At 37.8% G+C, this 19,835-nt stretch overlaps 1 protein-coding gene across 3 annotated transcripts in view; it reads right to left on the reverse strand.

The window, feature by feature from the left end:
- Positions 1–557: 557 nt before the first annotated feature.
- The window catches only part of ANKRD12 (ankyrin repeat domain 12), a 59,922-nt gene continuing 40,644 nt past the window's right edge, over positions 558–19,835 (reverse strand). For all 3 annotated transcript variants that reach the window (XM_030971047.1, XM_030971049.1, XM_030971048.1), the window contains 5 exons: positions 13,179–17,866; positions 7,037–7,135; positions 4,728–4,871; positions 2,155–2,250; positions 558–1,830 (listed from right to left, as the gene is read on the reverse strand). In XM_030971047.1, the coding sequence (XP_030826907.1) occupies positions 1,645–1,830; positions 2,155–2,250; positions 4,728–4,871; positions 7,037–7,135; positions 13,179–17,866 (5,213 nt within the window). In that variant the 3' untranslated portion in view covers positions 558–1,644. The remainder of the gene's footprint in view (positions 1,831–2,154; positions 2,251–4,727; positions 4,872–7,036; positions 7,136–13,178; positions 17,867–19,835) is intronic.

Genomic DNA, 19,835 nt, shown 5'->3' on the forward strand with positions numbered 1-19,835 from the left:
ACTTACAGGGTAGGAACTACATATTAATTTGCTTTACTGTGCTTGAGTTACTATTTATTCTAAACTGGCACCAGCAGCGCTGTGCAGAGGGAAAGAGTCAGCTGTCCACAGAGTCTCTTGTTCACTGCCCGTTTGCCCTGTGCCCCAGGAAATGCCCCCTGGACATTCACACAAACACAAGGAATAAGTTCTCTGGGGTAGCTCACCTACTCATTAAAAATCAGTTCAAAACCAAGGATTTTAAATCTCTTATTTTGAGTAACCAGCTGTCCTGCCCAAGCCTCACTTCCTTCAGAAATAATTTCACAGACATCAGATCTCAAGCATTCTTGAATAATTTATGGCCTGGAGGGTAACAAATCTTTTTCATGAATATCTGTAACCTCCTACTAATAAATAATTAACTGTCTGCTCATTAACAATACTAAGAATAAAAAAGCATTAAATTTCACAACATGGAGAATTCTTTTTAACTTTTCCATTGAGTCTCCTTATATATTCCAGGAATGCTAAGGTTTGATGTATCAAGTGTTCCAATACTAAGAAATTCCAACTAATAACATGACCAATAAAATTTATTAAGTATTATATTTACAACTATTTATATATCCCTTCCATAGATTAATATTAAAATAGACAATATACAATTTAAGAATTTTAATTCAAAGGCATTTTGTTGGAAAAAATAGGCTCTATTGTGAGACCACCATATAAGAGCAAAAGGGTTTTTTTGTTTTACACAAAAATATTTTCAGTATAGGAAGTCATAGATATGGCATTACAACAGCAGACTAATATGAAGTATGATTTTGTAAATATTACAACAGTTTAGGTATCAGTTATTGAAGGGAAGGAGTTCAGAGTCCTGTGGAGCATGCAATACAGTTCAATCCTCTTACAGTTATGATGATGAAACAAGCAGCTAAATCAAACGCATGCCATACAAAAAGGAACTGCCAACCAGGAACACATTACACTTAATAAAAACGACAACTTTGGTCCAATAAAACATTAGACAAAAACAGTTTTACAGTTAAAATATCTATTTTATACAGGTTTGAACATTAATTACAAGACTATTTACATTTGCACAATATGTATAAAATAAATTATTTAAAAATGAAGACAATATTACATCTTTTTCCAAAAAGAAATCTGTACAGTAATTTACAAAACATAGTAAGATTGATTCTTTTCCTCCAAGTCTTACACTTTCTTCCACAGGCTTTCTCATCATTTTTCTGTGGGAGTTCAACTGTTACTGAAGTTTCATAATACAAAGCTTTATAGCAGATTTTAAGTATTGTTTGCTTTTTGGTGGATCTTTTAGTTATTAACAGCTTCCAGCGCTGTAAACTCACCGGGTTTTGTCATCTTTTTCAGCAATAAGCCCTAAAGCTGCAGGCAATTTTAAAACACAGATAACAGCAGTTACTGGGAATCTGAATTTAAAATCAGCATCCATCTTCTGTGTTTGAACAAGAGTCTGTGCCACACTTCTCTGTAGGAACACCTGAATTATGGAGAAAGGTAGTATTCCACAGAATTAAGTGCTCTGTCTCAAAAGAAGAAATACCTTTGTGCATCACTGCACCTCAGTCTCCAGCTGTCCACGGGGAGGGAAGAGCCAGACGGTGCTGGCTGTCATATGGGTGTCAGTTCAAAGTCATCATTAACATCAACAAGAGGAACATAAAACTCCTGAATTTCATAAATGCTGATAGATTTGTAGGTAGCAGGATCGAGCTCCTGCAGTTTAAGCTGCCACTCCAGTCTCTGCACCGCGTTCAGCGCCGCTGCTTCGTGCTGCTGCCTCATCAAAAGGCACGTCTGGTTTAAAATTGAGAAAGAAATTATTGAAATATTTGAAAAAATATTATTGCAGCAAGTTTGAACACAGGAAATATCTCTAAGAGCCTCTCCGGTGATAGCAAATAATTCCCCCACAGTATAGATTTAGAAATTTGCAGAATATTCCATTACACTACATAGCAACGAAAGTTTGGTTTTTTCTTTACTAATAGACTTTCCTTTGTGTTGCCTCCACAGAAGCACATGACACTGCACACAAACCTACTCTTTATTCATCTCATCTTTATGCTGACATTAATTTTGCTCTGTTTTTCTTTTAAGTGGAAAAACCAAGACGTGTACCTTTAATTTGTCAAATTTATCATCAACGTCCTGCAGCCATGACATGAACTGTCTTGCATTAAATCGATCCCTCACTGATGTTTTGCTGTCATCAGTCTGCAAAAAACAAAAATTTATTAAAACCTGATGATTCAATCTGAAACATTAAAACACAAAACCTACTCTGCAGGACATAAACAGTAAACAATCCCACAAACACTGCTTCCCATGGAAAAACAGATTCAAAGTACAAAGGTATACGAAAACATAAATGTTGACCAACACTTCCTCTGTGAGCCAGCTGCTCACTAAAAATGGGTATTTTCAGATTTCCTCAAGCTATTTACTGTGCTCTGGTTTTGAAATTTAGAATAGGAGGTTTAAGGATTTACACCTAAAGTCTTAACTAATAAAAGATCCTTCCACAAAATTACTGTCTCTCTTTTTTCTCTTTAAAATTCAGTATCAAATCAATATCCCTCGGGGAAAAGCAAAAACACTAATAAAGGAAAAATTAAGCAGCCTCATTTAACTGACTACACAAATATTGAAAGCAATTAAAAATATTTCTGCCATCACAATCCCCAAAAGGAGATTAAAAAATTGAGTAGACCTGTATTATGTCCTACTTAATGAAATAGTTTTATTTTTAATTCCAACTTTTTCAAAAGGATTTGGAATGTCACATCTGTCCACTGTGAAAAACTAGAGATACTCCATGCATAGTCCTAAAGCCAGACTATGCCAATCTAACATTTAAATGATAACCACTAAATATAAGAAGCTGCTGTTCCTCTTTCAGAGAGAAAAGAAGCACTGCAGGAATTTGTACACTGTAGCAGAAGGAACAAAAAGAAGCCCAACCAAAGGTGCAAATGTTGATCTTTCTAGAGAACAAAATCAGTATTTGCTAATGAGGTAACAGGAAAATTGTAGGATGCACTACAAGACAATGTTTTCTTATGCATCTACATTCTTCCCATTAAACACATTTTAATCAAACCATCAAGCTGGTAGTATAAAACATTGATTTCAATTATATAAAAAATGTATTTCATAACTTGCTGAACCTTATATGTAATGTAATTTCCCAAGAAAAATTACCACAGACTGAAACACAAAGTTGTTGAAGCACTGAGGGGGAAGGAGAGGCATTTTATTGCTCTTGTTATTATACAGATGGTAAAAAAAATGGCAGTACTTGGGGGGCACACCTCAACTTCTCCCCCAACAAAGATTCCTTTTGTTTCATAGAATTCAAATATGGAATCAGCTTACTTAAAACAAACTGTAAAATGTTAACTACAAAAACGCACTTATGTGCACAACTCACATATTCCTCATCTCTAAAAAGCTCAAGGCCTATGAAGTGGAGCACAAATAAAGCAAAGGATTTTCTGAATTTTGGAAGAGAAAAATTTTTGCCCTATCAGTTAGAAGTACTAAGAAAATAATGCTTTAAAAATTTATCTGTGTGAAGTTTAAAATGAGACAACAATACAGTCTCCATAAACTGCTATCTCCTGCTGAATCACCTTGTAGGGCATAGCTCTAGTTATTTAAAAACTGGGGGAAAATGTAGTAACTGGCTGCAGAAACACTGGAAGCTGCAATAATTCTAAAAAGGGCTGCAGAACGAATGTAAAATCTCCCATATGTTGGAAATGTACATGTTTCATTTTAAAATGCCCAACATCCAATGCACCAACACTTTTATTATACCCAAAACATCAACATTTCCTCCTTGCATTATGTGCTTCTCACAGCCACTGTAACAGGTGTCAAATGCTGCTTCTGTGATTGTTAGTTGGAAAAATGTCCACAAAATACCAACACCACGAGATTATTTTCTCTTAGAGATACAGCTGCAGTCAACTTTTGAGTGACAGTCCATACAACATACACAGATTGTGAAGCACATTTCTTATTTTATATGTTTCAATCAGGACTAAATACTCACACTGAACACGTAAATAACAGGGCACAGGTAAGTAATATGGAGCCCGAAGTAATTTTGAAAAAGGTTATTTCATCTGGTAGCATTCAACATTTCACTGCTGGTCATCTGCTTTTTATGGTACAGCTCTAGTGGCTGCCTTGTACAGAGGTGGAAAGTGTAATGTGGATACATCCACAAACATCTCCAGAGTTCACAAACCAATTTCATCACTTCACACACTACTGCATTCCAATTATCTGGATTACTGATAGACGTCATCTTCTATGCTGATAATTTCTTTGCTCTTGTTTAAGCTATATTCGTAAGCTTCAAAAACATGCTCTGTTTATGACTGAAATCTGTTTTTTGTAACAGAATCAGCAGAGGAATTTTCTTATTTCATCCATCTCATAATTCCTGGACGTGAAAGAAAACCAGACATGGCAGAAAACAGAAAAAACACATACATACACCCATATCCTCCCATTACTGTACACCCAATGGAGGCCTAATATAAGTAACAATCTACAGTGGGCATAATCTTAATTCCAGGCAAATCAATGACAATTTTGCTATGGGAACAGAATTCTCTCTGAATGCTTGAGCCAGGCTAGCAAGACCTTTTTGTCTGAAGCTGTGAAGGACAAATCTTTACCTGAGCATCCAGAGGCACGTTGTACACCTCAGCATCCAGCAGCACAGTGCAGGCACTGAAGGGCAGAGTTTGATTAGCCAAGGTCCTGGCTGCTCGGTAGTGAACACGTAAAACCTCTTGCTCATTAGAGACAATAAGCTTTTCCTAATTAAGATATCAATATATAGATATACATTTAGTAAGTTAAACATTTATAAAAATGTCCACTAATTTAAACATATCTTTTCAGGGCTTACACTTTTGAACACTGTGAGAAATGGGCTGCTGAAAGTAGGAGGGGTCGTTCTTCTAATCAAATACAAAATTTCAATTTGATGATGCAAAGATTGTCCCATGGATGTCAGAACTGAAAACACCTCCTTAGCCCCAGCCTCCACTGATAGCTGAATGTTTCCACTTACTGAGGCAAGTCCTGGTTAATGAGGGTGGTGAAAGATGAAAGGTAGGAGGAGTATAGGCTTAGGATACACATTTGTGAATGTTAACTGTGTGAAGCCTTTTACTCCAGGCACAGTGGCCAAGCAAACTGAAGCAGAAATACATTTATTTGCAGGATATATTTTTTTAAACAACATGCAGTAACTCCCTAAATTCACATCTGTATAAATATTCTTTCCTGAACTGAGACAAGAAAAATACAACTCACTTGACAAAACCGGACTTACAGTTGTATAAAGTGTATTTCATTTGAAAAACAGCCTATATGAACAAATTAACTAGGAATATGCACAATTTTTTAAGACACAGAAGAATGTTTGTATGTGTTTACTGCTCTATAATAAAATGGCTCTAATTTTTATCAAAATAAAAGAAGGCAAATTATAATATTATATTTCCTTGTTTTCAGAAAACAGGAAAAGGACCACTTTTTCTTTGGTTAGAATCACAGAGTCTGTGCTGGAATGAACCTTAAAGATTATCTATCTACAGCCTCCCAGCTGTGGGCAAGAACACCCTCCACTAGACCAGTTTGGTCAGGGCTCCACACAGCCTGGCACTGAACACTGCCACCCACAGCTTCTCTGGGCAACCTGTTCCAGTGCCTCACCACCTCACAATAAAGAATTTTTCTTAATGTCTCATCTAAATTTCTCTTCTTTTGGCTTACAACTGTACCTCCCTTTGTCTTATCACTATTTGCGTGTGTTAAAAAGTCACTTTTCCCTCTTTCTTATAAGCCCCTTTAAATACTGAAATGCCACAATGAAGTCTCCCAGGAGCCTTCTCTTCTCCAGGCTGAACAGCCCCAGCTTTCTCAGTCTGTTCTCCATAAGAGAGGTGCTCCAGCCCTCTCATCAGTTTCCTGGCCCTGCTCTGGACTCACTCCAACAGGTCCATGTGCTCCTTCTGCTGGGGACCCCAGGGCTGAATATGCAGCACTCTAAGGGGGGGATGTCTCACCAGAGCAGAGTAGAGGGACAGAATCCCCTCCCTGGCCCTGCTGTCCACAATATTTTTAGTTGCAACTGATGTGTTTTCACTCAGAACTTGAAGCACATTTACAATTTCTGTGCTGCTTATTTTATACTCTTCACTGAAATACTAAATTCAAGTAAAACCCCTCTCTCAGTGGGGTTTGTTAAGTCACATTGAAATTGTCAATTGGCAAAGTATCACACTGGGTTTGATGTGGCAGCTCCTTGTTTAACTATGTGGAAATCCTTATGATGCATCCATGTCAGAAAGGGGCCCTGCCTGTGCCTACAAGCTATCTGGCTCACAATACTGGCATCTAAAGCTAGGTTACCTAGGAAAAAGGTAACTAAAACTGAAGAGTACCCCTAAACCAGGAATATTTTCTCTATTTCTGTGCTCAAAAATCAGTGGTGCCTACAGGTGTAGCTCTAATATAATGTTAGGCAGTTTCTGAGCAGAATACTGCCAAACATGTTTCAGTCTTAGAGCCACACGTCTCCTCTCAATACACAGAGAGGATTTTATTTACTATATTTATTTACTAATTTACTATATCTTCAATTCTTTTAACTCAGTCAATTTGGATCTGAAGTCTACAACCATCATTAGCTTTCAAAACTACAGTGTGAAGCTTCTGCCTCTAGAATAAATCCAGGACACAACTCAGAGCAATTAATGGGAAAAAGCCGTTGTCTTACCAACTTGAGCATTTTGCAAACAGCTGTTCAAACCATTCCCCCCCCTGCTTTGAAGTTTCTCCAATTAATAAATTTGGACAGAAAGAAGATTACTTCTAAACACTGTTAAATTAAGAAAAATATAGTCTGTTCATTGAAAAGGCAAAAAAAATCCTAAAGCTTAAATCCAGGACATAAAAAATAAATTAGTCTCACCCTTTCAATACTGTGCTGTAAACGTAGCTTCATCCTTACAACCTCCTGTTGTTTAAATAGTTCCTTAAGCGGGTCTGACAGTGATGGAGGTGGTGTAATCTGTGGAAAAAGTTTTATAAATAATATAGTGAATGTGTATTTCACAGGTTTAGCATTGCTTATGTGATTTATTAAAAAAAAACCCAAGAAACAATAAGGCATTTTTAAAGAAAAACAATTTTACTTTTAACTTTCCATTAATTATGTGAATTCAATGTGTTCGCAGTGTTTGCAGGAAAAGGTTTTAAGGATTCCATACCATAAAATTAATAAACCCAAGTGAAAACAGCGTTTCAAGCTATTTAGAGCTTTTAACCAGTCATTATCAGCATTCCATAGCTGTTCTTTTTAAAAGGCTATACTGTGCAATATAGTAAGAATACAACTTGCTTCATGTTCTAAAGATTCTTTAAAGCACAGCTGTTCATTCTGAGAAGATAAAAACTGCCTAGCAAAATGCAAGAAAAAAGTAAAAAAAAGAAAAGTACTGCTAAAAAAACTCCAAACCACTTGATATATTCATACAACAGCAACAGCATTTTATATTGCACAAAAGATAACCAACCATACTCCTAATCTTGCAATCACACAGAACACAAGAAAGCACAAAAAGTAGACTAGAGACCCAGACAGCAGCTTGGAAAAGTGATTCTTCCTGTCAGTTATTTTAATAAGTTTTTTAAAAAATCTTATTCCTTAAAAAGAAAATAATTTTAAAAAATCAAATAGACTTGATTTGTTACTGATTGCTATACTATAAACATTTTGCATCTTCAGCCAATTACAGTAAACAGCCAGAATTACTGTCTGGTCTGAGCTGTATGAAAAACACAGACAAGGCACCTGGAGCCCTCTTGGCAACTGCAGAAATCAGATTTTTCAGCTTTTTCAGAAGTAACTAATAAACTTCTTGGAAGTTTTAAGGCTCCACCCAAAGTTTACTTTCCTTTATGCCAGTTCTATCTGACAGTTCAGCATGGGTTTTAACACCTAACAGATGTAAGAGCACTGATACTGCTTTGCAAAGACCCATTCAAACTACATGAAACACTGCCTACTACCAATGATACTCAAAAACCACAGCTCAAATACATACCTGCACTCACTATACCCTGCCTCCTACCTAACACAAGCAGAAAGATAAATAACTCTTTTCAATAAAATAGATCTTTCAACTGCCAAGAAGTAATAAATCCATTATGGAAATACAGATACACTGTAGGTTAATCCTGATTATTAGTATCAATCTTGCAACTATACATTCCAGCCATGAAGCAATTTATTTACCAGAAATGCTTGAATTAGTATTATACTGGAAAATTATTTCAGGATAATTTTTTCCCAATTGGAAGTTAGCCAATGTCTCTGGAATTGTAGCACATAATCTGAATAACTGATTGCAGTTAATTCCTTAAATTATTAAATCGTATAAAACGATGTTCAACTCCTTCGCATTTCAAACTACAGAACAAGATACACTTCATTTTTCTTAGTGAAAACAGTTTGGCTCTCAAACCAGTCATGTCTATGGCATATGCCATTTTGTGTAAAACAGCAGTATTAAAAACAAATACACCCCCTATAGTCTATTCTTCCTGAAGACTTTGCATTCATGGTACAGTACAATAGTGCTGTCACAGTCTTCCAATAAAATAAGACAAGATGCTTGTAAGTAATATAAAGCTTTAATTTTAATAAACCCAAAACATCTCCCAAAATCTCCATTCTTTTGCTTACAGAAAAGCACACAGATAAGAAGCAAGACAGAGTATCTAAATAAGCTTTGGATTTATGCACCTAGATTTTCCAGAAATAAAAATTTCAGAGCTGCCAAGCATTCATATCACTTGAACAATTTCACAGAATCACAGAATGGTCTGGGTAGGAAGGGACCTCAGCGGTCATGGAGTTCCAAGCCCCCTGCCATGTGCCCCCCCGCCCACTAGACCAGGTTACTCAAGGCCCCATCCAATCTGGCACTGAACACTTCCAGGGATGAGGCATCCACAGTTTCTCTTGGCAACGTGCTCCAGTGTCTCACCACTCTCACAGTGAAGAATTTTTTCCTACTACCTAATCTAAACCTGCCCCTCTCTCAGTCTCAAGCCATTCACCCTTGTAATGTCACTACATTTCAAATATTTTAAAATGTTATTCCCTTAAATTTACAGACAGTTTAATTGTGCAACAGAAATAAGAATCAACATAGAAATAATCTGACAAGGAGCTGATCATTTGTGTGGACTTTCATTTAAACATGTAGAACTCTCTTTCAGCAGATTATGTACAGGTCTGAACACAGATTATGTTCAGACATGTGTGTCTCCATGACTCCAGAGATCCCAACTGCCACTGGACACATTCATAAACTCTTCACTCCTGCCCAGCCCAGCACCACCTGCCAAAACGTACAGCTAAATACTAAGTTGGTTACAGTCATTTATAGAACTAGCTGTTTTTTCCCCTCTTCTTGGAAACTTAGGAAGAGTGAGCCTCAGATCCCTACGAGTCTGAACACAGGATTTGGGCAGTTGCACACCACCTGCTGGAATTCCCAGCTTGTGAAACAGCACTGATTCAGATTCAGACAAAGAAAATTGGTTTCTTTGAGACCAAAAAGTCTGACTTAAAGGGTCTGAGGCAGGAACAGCCAGAGGAACCTCTTGGACCTTCTAGTCAAAGAAACTATTACTAAAGAGAACACAAAAAACTGTCTAGGGAAAATACAAACGCATAAGCTGGACTTGCAAGAACAGAGCATGAAACTGAACACCACAAAAAAAGGTGCCCTCTGTTTTTGCATAACCAAGTATTAAACTATTTTAAGGGCCCAGACTCCATACAGAAGACAGGGAAACAATGGGGCCCTGCCTGCTTCAGAGAGTTCTCTTTTCCCAGCCTGAGAAATGACCCAGAAAAGCCAGACAGATCTTGGCCTTGTGCCTCTGCTCCACCTCCCTTGGAGCCAGCCATTAGGGCAGGTTTGATTGGCCAGAGCTCACGTTCAAGGCATGCCCTTCCCATCTCCAACATATCAAAATCCATCAGCACCTTTCCTGCAGGCCTTGCATGCTTCAAAACAACTACAGCTACAGCATCAACTCTTCACTCTATAAATTTTCAATCCTCATTTTGCCTGCTACAAACCCCCACTCTTCTATGTCATCCAAACAACTGGCCTGCTCTCATGCTCTATTTCATGCATTTTGAAAACAAGTTTCTGGTAACACCCCTAAAATTAGATCTTACTACTTGAGTTTCTACAGCAATGCCAGGGAGACTGGACAGAATCCCCTTTACTAGAAACACATCCACTAGATAGGCACTGGAGGCTGGCAGTGAATCATCCTGGCACCTCTTCTCAGGAAACAATACAGATAAAGATGACTGAACCCTGTAGAACATGGAATAACCTGTAAGGCAACAGAGCCAAGTACAATTGAAATTTCTCTGTTAAAAGATTCAGACTTGTTTCCTTCTATTTTGAACTGACCTGATGCCTCCTACCTTATGTTTGTATTTGTACTGGTGAGAGGGAAGCCGTAATTCATACATGAATATCCTCACAGCCTTAGGTGATCCAGGCTGTAAGTTACAATATATAAAGGAGGCTGTGGAAACAAGGTTTTAGCACACCACCTCCTGGTTCCCACCTACAGCATGTCTGAAGTTCATCAGATAAACTACAGTGCATCATTAAAATTCCAATGCAGAGAACAGTAAACACACTGTTCCATACACCAACCATTCCCAGCCTCAGAGTGTCAGAGCTAAATATATGGTCTCCACACAGACCTACACAAAGGGTATCTGTAACACAGGAATAATTAAAGAAAGAGTATCTACTTTCTCTCTGTGTAAATTGATAAGGCAAAAATTTGGTTAACAGAGAATCATTAGAGAATTGAAGGAAAAAACTGCAAAACAAACGTGACAAAAAGGTATTTTTACAGTTGCTTATTAAATTCTGCATTATAGGCATAACAACATGCTATTAATATTTCAGAGAGACAAAGCCTAGTCTTTATTTTCACGTTGTTGGACAATGTGTGCAAGAAACAAACACTCATTTCTGAGAATGAAATGATCCTTGGTTTAGCAATTCTCCTGTTTATGGTATTTGTAACAGTAATTATTATGATTGTGATTTTCAATGGTGACAAAATAAAACCATTACACTGTGTACACAAGCAAATTCTGCCAATAAGTTAAATCTTAAATACTACTAATGTTTTAAACAATACTTTTTTCTGAAAGGAAACCTAAGAAGTTTTATCAAAATTGTACATTTACACAAGTGACAGTAATTAAATAAAGCACTTAGTCGCATTGGAGATTTTTCAGACAAACAAAACTGAATTGCTTAGAGTATCTTCTTATTTAGAGCAAAACTCATGCTTTTTCTTACACTTTAATTCTAATGAAAATAATCACTAATTTCCTAATCATTTATTTTGGCTTCTCAAACTTTATCTTCTTCCTTTTTGCTTCTAGGAACTCGAAATAAAAAGTTCCACCTGTTCTCTCTAGATCTGTAGAATATTACCAGGAGCATCAAAGTATACACAAAACAATTAACTGTTCAAAAACATCATTACCATCAGAACATGCACCAGAAATCTAAATGAGACAAAAATCAGTAACTATAATTTTTCAATTACATATTTATGTTTTCATCAACTTTTTTAGAAGAGGCTTTTTTTTCAACAATTAATTAAAAGCCACTGAGAACAGGAAGCACACATCCATCTCTGGTATTTTCTGAACCTGTTACCTGAGATTTTGCTCTCCAAAACCTAAATTTATTTTCATTAACTGCAGAGTTCCTATTATATACAGCAACAGAGACAGGAAGTAATTATAAGGCAGTGCTTTAATATCAAGTCAAAACCTCTGCCCTCCTTATGGTGTCTACACACACATTGCCATTTATGATAGGGAATTGAATTCTATTGCTCAGGTAGAAGATGGGCCAAGGAAAAATATATTCCATGCTTCTCTACTTTCCACTTATCCCAAATTAAGCACTGAAGTGTGATGCCAAAGTAGAAAGCCGTAGCTTGGAAACAGTATGTACTTGACTAGCGGCAGCTTTAAAAAAAATTGAAATCTGTGCCTCCAGTGATAAAGATGTTACAGAAGCTGCAACAGCTACTGAGAAAGATCTGCAGACTCGGGAAGGCTGACAGCCTGGTACATCGTGGTGAAGCTTACCATACACTCTGGCTCACCTACAGACCTTGCAAAAGCTCTTACCCACATCTTTCCTCAAACTGTAACTGGCCTAGAAATTCCCAAAAAATGAGAACAAACAGCTTGTACAAGGAATTAAGACTAGCTGCATAATGAAGCAAACATTTTAAAATGTACACATTAAACTTCTATTCATTGCTTCATCAAAAAAATCCTTGACTCTACTGGAAAACGCTAAAGCTTTTTACTCTCAAGTAAGGGTGAGTTATCTTAGATGAGCTGACATAATAACCTGACCATTCAAAAATGTAAAGCTTAGACCTAAACAAGTGTTTCTGAACTACAGATGTTCTTCAGTAAAAAAGAAAAAAAACCTTGACATTATTTAATAAAATTATGAACATTTTAGATTGATGGATTACAAAAGCCAGGACACAGCAGATTACATCTGCTGCTTTTGAGATAGCTGGCAGGCACTCTCCTGCTTAAAACATTTGGCAAACAGACTTGGTATTTTGAAGCACTGTATGTCCATCCCCCGCCAAACAAAACAGCTTTGACTAATTAGTTTTAATGAAATTATTGACAGCAAAAATTCAGAGAAGCTCTCAATAATTTATTTCACTTCTGAAAGAGCAGGCTTTACATACTTTGAAATATAGCACTTGTCTGTGTGCCCTTGACAGGTGTCATACATGGTTTGTCTTACAGTGACTGAAACCACTGTTTGAATTTCCAGTGAATTGGGCTTTTAAATATGATGCTATTAATCAATATTATTTTGACATATGTCAACTTACTGCTTCCAGCAGAATGTTCAGAAGCAAGTTAGGAAGAATATGGAAGCTACAAAAACAAAAGTAAAACATGCCTTTCATTATACCGCAGATTGAAAGACCACGTTACTTACAGTTGGGATGCATATCTTGCTCAGGGGATTGCCATCCAGCAGGTAGGAGCCATTGAAGGTCACATATTCATCATAATATTGAGGTGCCTGAGGAATAACACTGCACAGCAATTTACGCTTCTCTTCTATTTTCTTCCTTATGTGCAAGTATTCAAAATAGGGGTTTGCTCTCTCTGAACTGTACGGCTGAATCTCTTCAAGTTTCAAAGAATCAACAATAGCTGCCAGTGACTGCTGGGTTTTCTCCTTGGCCTGCAGCAAAGAAGGGTTTGCTTGCACAGGCTGAGGCATGCGTGACACCTTCCTTTTACGTGGATGATGTACCTGAGCATCATCATCCTCAGTTAATCTAATTCTTGCTTTCATAGATGCTGACGATTCAGACTCTTTTTCTGATGTTTGTATACAGCCAAGAGGATTCTGCTTGCCCTGGTTAGCAAGCAAATTTGCTCTGTTCCTTGTGATTCTTTGAGGTACTTCTTGTTGTTCCATCTTCTGATCCTCAGCAACTTCTTCTTCTACTTTGACTATTTGGCTGTATTTATGCACCTCTTCCTGTGTAACCTGTTGTGAACTATTTTCCAAATTGGATATAGACGAGTACTGTGGTGGATCATCCGCCAACACATCTTCTCTGTCTGCAGTGCAGGGACTTTTATTAACCAATTCATTTGCAATTCCCTTTGACATTCCTGAACTTAGTTCACAGAGATCAGCATTGACTTTACTATCAACAACATGTACAGAGACCAACTTTTCTTGTTGGTCTTTTTCATTTCTAATATCTGAAGTATCTGCTGTGTTACCACCCACTTCACTCAGGGCATTCTTACAAGCAGCTCTACTGAATGAGTACGAGTTCATGTTTAACTGTGAACTGCTATCACTTTCAGGAGTATCCTTCTCTAATGGTAAATCATTCACCTTTTCATAGCTCTGTGAAACATCTTTTGCAGAGCTCTCAGAATATACAGCCATGGGTGCATCAGTCTTCCTAAAGTTTGAAGGGAAGAAAGGGTTTTCCAGCTCTCTGGTACTAGTAGTATCTCTTTCCAAAGCAGAAGCTGCAGTCTGAACTAGATTTTGCTGCTGTACTAATGATGAATCTTGACTGATAATGCCTGGTAAAGAAACGTGTTTTGACACAAGTGGAAGTGGCTGGATAGGTAAAGAACAAGGCGATTGTGAAGGGAACATTGATGCAGATTCTTGAGAACTGGAACTTCCCTTAATTTCAGGGTGCTGAGGCAAAAATTCAGATACTTGTTGCTCTTTTAATGTCCTGCTCTCCGAATCACGCACTGCTATAATGCTTTTAGCATCTTGCTCTGGTACACCACAGCCTGAGCTGTTAAAGTCACTGCTTAATGAGTTAAGTCTGTCAAAAGGCACATCCCACGGTTTGGTTTGCTGAGTCACACCACTTTGACTACACAGCTCTAAATGCATGTTAGAATCTTCCAAAGGGCTCATCTGAGCAATATCTTTAATGGTACTTGTCCCCGTTGTTGCCTGCTTGTTGCTAACAGCTCTGTTGGGAGATGATGTGAAGTTTGACTGCAGAACAGCCACACTGCTTTGAAAATCTCTTTCAAGTGTGCTGCACAGTAGCTCTGGTTTAGGAGAAGTGCTATTGTAAGTCTGAACTGATGGCAGAGTGTTCTGGTTGTTTTCTTCTGATGTTCGAGGCTGTTTGCTGTGCTCAGAAACTGCAGCAGGCATGCTGCATCTTCGAACCTCTATAACAGGCCTACACTCATTTAAAACCAACTTAACATCTTCAGCAGATGCTGATCTAACATACATTTGTGGGAGCCTGTTTGTGAAAGGCGGCTTAATGCGATCTGGCAACTCAGCAAGACCATCAGCCTCTTTTTCCACAAGGGCTGGTGATTTGGCACTTGCCAAAAATGGTGACTGTGAAAAAGACATTTGGGAATCAGAACCTTCTGGCATAAAGTCCGAATCATATTCGATTACAGGCCTTGGAGTAGTTACAGTGGTATGGCAAGAATCCTCAGAGCTCGCAACAGAAACCATGGACACTGACCTGGAGCTCAGCCCCATCTTTTCACTTTCTGATTTGGGGGATCTATTTAAATTATCTAAAACCAATGAAGCCTTTGCAATATTGACACTTCTAGTATCTACTGACTGTGATCTATTACTTGTAGCATCTTTCTGCTGTTTTTCCTTCATACAAACATCTGGCAACTCGGAACTTTTTGAACGAATCAGTTCTTTGCCTTTTCCTTCAGTGAATGAGTGCTTGGGTTTTTCCTTCATTTTGTTATGCTCTGAACAAGTGCGATTTCTCAAACGTTCCTTCTCTTTCTGTTTTATTTTTTCTTTATGTTTTCTATGCCACTGCTCGATTTCCAGATCTTTAAGGCTAAGCATTCTTTCGAAACTAGTTTGCATTAAATCATCGTTGACTAATCTTTTTTCTTTAGGTCGAGCATCCTTCGATGCAGGAGCTGGTTTAGGCTTAAGTTTCTCATGTTCAAGTTTTAGTTTAAGCAAACTACTTTGATGCAGTTTATCTTTGTGCTTATCCCTCTCTTTGTATCTGTCTATATCTTTATCTTTTTTATCTTTCTCTCTACCATCTGGAGTTTTCAACAAATCATCTTTCGGTTTTTCTTTCGAAGATGACAGTTTGTCATGAACTGTTTTACTACTTTCGGTAATAGTGCATCTCCTTTCCTCTTGCATATGTTTTGAGCTTGCTAAGGATGAGGCCTCCTTGTCTTTGGATTTGTCTTTTTTTTCAAATTCCTTCTCTTTAGTTCTATTTTTTTCTGATTTAGCATATTCAGATTCTTTTTCAGACTGTTTGACTTTTCTTTCAGTACAATGTTTTTCTTTGCTTTCAGCCCAGTGTCTGTCTTTATCAGCTTTTTCTTTATCATGCTTCTTATCAGTTTTTTCTTTATTTCTTTCCTTGTCATCAACTTTTTTAAGAGCACCCATGCTTTTTACTTTATCATTTTCCTTATGGCACCTTTCCACTTGCTGGAAACTGGACTTCTCCTTTACTTTCTCTGTATTCTCATTTACTTCTGCTTTATCTTTCTCCATTTTGTATTCATGCTTTAACTTTTTTTCTTTTTCTCCATGTTTTCTTTCTATCTTTTCAAAATCTTTTTCTTTGATTGAGAATCGCTTTTCTGTCTTCTCTTTATTTTCCTTTAAATTCTTTTCCTGCTTTTCAGTATCTGTTTCTCTTTCTACTATATGCACGCTGGCTGCCTCATCTTTAACACCAAAACAGAACAATTCAATTTCTTTATCTGCAAGGATAACTTCTTTTTCTTCTTTTGTATCTTTTGTTTTTTCATCCTTGAGAAACTTCTCATTTTCCTTTTTGCTCTTCTCTTTTTCTCTCTCATCTTTAATACTTCTCTCTTTCTGGAACTGTCTCTCCTTAACTAACTTATCTTCTTTTGCCACATTTTTTTCCAGCTTTGATTTTCTGTCTGAAGAAAGAGATTCATGTTCTGTGTTTATCAAAGTATCATCATTTTCATCACTTTTGAAAAAGTTCTCTTTCCAAAATTCTCTGTCAAACTCAATACTTCTTTGAACGTCTTTAACATTATCTTTATGTTTGTGTTTCTCTCTCTCCCCATCCTGTTCCTTTTTGTGCTTTTCCTTTTCTCTTTCTTTGTGCTTTAATTTATGCTTTTTAAGTGTTTTACCTTCCTTGTCAATTTTTCTCAAAGTATATTCTGAATTCTCAAATGTTGAGCTATTATCTTCCTCTTTAATTTTAGGACTAGATTTTTCACCAAATTCCAAGTGAAAATCCTTTTGATGATGCTTGCTTTTTTCTTTGTGCTTGCAAGATTTGCCACTAGAACTTTCTACTAGATAATCAGAATCAGTGTTGTGATCATACCGAACTAATTCAGACTGCAATGTTATTTCAGAACCTCCTGGTGATAAGCAAGTTTTGGTGTTTTCTTGCTTTAATGGTGTTGACTGCTTTTCACCTAACCCACAGGGATGCTTTGGAGATTTTCCAGCAGTGATATGAAACAGATGTAAAGAAGAATCTTCTTTTGAGGTAAAAGACTTCTTAAAGGTTTCCTCCTCTCTAGCTTTATCTAAAGAATCTAACCCAGAAGTAGCTATATTTGTTACTCTAGCATTTTCTTTTTCTTGCTTTACTTCTTGATTCTCTTTATTTTTGCTTTGATTTTTTACCTTCCTTTTAACTTTGCCCTTTTGCTTGTGCTCGTTTGTAACCATATATTCTTTCTTCACTCTGACATCAGAATTTGATGTCTCTGAAACAGAGCAAGGAGAGACCATTTTCTTGTCCTGCATTATTTCTTCATCTGAACTTTCAGAACTTGAATACAGAACTCTAGAGGGTTTCTGTTTTTTGTTTTTGAATGATTTTGAAAAGACAACTTTTTCTTGTTTCACAAATAAGCTGGTCTTCTCCACTTCAGCCTCATCTTCTTTCCTTGGGTCTTTTCTAAGAATATGTTTGTCATCAATCATTTTTTTCATTTCATCTTCATCATCATCTTTGAACTCATACTCATCTAGAGCAGATGGAAGTGGTGCCTTACTAGGGACCGTTTGTTTGCTGTTGTTGGCTACTGAGTCCTTTTCTGCTTCTGAATCAACATTCCCATCTACACTGGAAGGATTTACAGATGGAGCTTCTTCAGAATCTAGAGTAAGGAAAGCAAAAATTGAAATTGAAAAAATCAAATTGAATACTGATGGGACACTTGTCGTACCTTGGGACAAAGGAGTTCAGTTCAGCAGTCACCTCTTTACAAATGAAAAAAGAATAAAACCGATCTTAAACACACAGCAAAACTTCTCACAAGAATTAAGCTTTTTAAGAGAAAACAAAAGGTCATGAAATCAAAGTTCTCCCCTCCCTTTACAGCTCTCACTTAGGTGTGTAAAAATACTAAATAACATTTATATCTAATAAAAGTAATGCAATTTAAATTTTGAAAACCTCACCCATTGTGCATAATTCCTGTATAACCTGACTCTTTCTAAAGGACAGTACCCTGCACAGACTGTTGAGGAATCAGTTGTTAAATAGTAACAAATTTCTATTACACATAAGTCAAAATATTTGTCTGTAAGAGCAATGCTTTCAATAAGCTGAAATTGATTCTGTGAAGTGATGCCACAACTGCCCCTTAGAACAGAAGGACCATGCACTGCATTTCAGGTTATTCTAATGCCAAAAAAGTTAACACTACATCAGATCATAGGGCAATGTGACATTTTTCCCTTGAAGTATACTGAAACTTTGACTGGAAAACATTCCTAGGGGGTTGCACTTTATGTATTTGTCTGGGAAAGAGAAACCAACTTTTACAATCAGGTGACATGACACTCTTCTTCAAGTGCTTTTCACAGACCATAGAATGGTTGAGCTTGGAAGAGACCTCTGGAGATCATCTCGTTCAACCCACCCTGCTCATGCAGGGACACCCAGAGCCAGCTCCCCAGGACCATACTCAGAAAACTTTTGAATTATCTCCAGGGACAGAGACTCCACAGCCTCCCTGGACAATCTGTGCCACTGCTTGGTCATCCTCACAGTGAAAAAAATGTTTCCTGCTGCTCAGAGGGAACTTCTTGTGTTTCACTGCATGCCCTCTGTCTCTGGTCCTGTCACTGTGCACAAGTGACAAGAGCCCAGCTCTGTCCTCTTTGCAACCTCCCCTCAGGTATTTTCATGAATCAAATTTTGCTTTTCTAGGCTCTTTGTCATCTTCCTGGCTCTTCTCTGGACTCTCTCCATGGTGTCACTGTCTCTCCTGTACTGGGGAGCCCAGAACTGGACCCAGCACTGCAGCTGTGGCCTCACCAGTGCTGAGCAGAGTGGGAGGATCACCTCCCTCAACCTGCTGGCAGCATTCTTCCTAATGCAGCCTGGGACACCACTGGCCTTCTTTGTAGCAAGGGCACACTGCTGGCTCACGGTCAAGCTGGTGTTGTTCAGCATGAGCCAGGGCCTTTTCTGCAAAGCTGCTTTCCCAGCTGGTCAGATCCCAACCTGCACTGCTGCTTGGATGTTTGTTCCTCCCCAGCTGCAGGACTTTGCACTTCCCCTTGCTGAACTACATGAGATTCCCACGAGCCCATTTCTCCAACATGGGAAGATTCCTCTGGATGGCAGCACAACACTCTGATGCACCATCCACTCCTCCTCAGAATCTCCAGTTCTGTGTCATTAGGAAACTTCCTGATGGAACACTCTACCCCAGCCATTAATGAAGGTGTTAAACAGGAGCGGACACAGTACTGATCCAAGGTACAGAGGCAGTTACTGGCCTCCAAATAAACTCTGTGCCACCAATCACTGCCATTCTGGTCTAAATGTTCAGCCAGTTTTCAATCCACTTAATTTCTTTTACCTAAAAGATTCTGAGTTGTTGAATATTCTGTGAAAGCCAAATCAAAAGTTCCTGTCTGGCACTCAAGTAAGTTACTCATGACCAAGAATCTTTTGCTTCTGAGGAGGTTACAATTCTTTCTGTGCTCCAAGAGGTGTTACATACTCCTCAATCTGCAGAAACACAGGAGGGACCAAGAATTATTGCCTCCACTTCAGCAACTTACTTACCTGGTCATCCACAGAAACCAGAGGTCCCCCCCACTGGCAGGAAC

The sequence above is a fragment of the Camarhynchus parvulus genome, chromosome 2 (genome assembly GCF_901933205.1).
Source record: "Camarhynchus parvulus chromosome 2, STF_HiC, whole genome shotgun sequence".
Taxonomy (NCBI): Eukaryota; Metazoa; Chordata; class Aves; order Passeriformes; family Thraupidae; genus Camarhynchus; species Camarhynchus parvulus.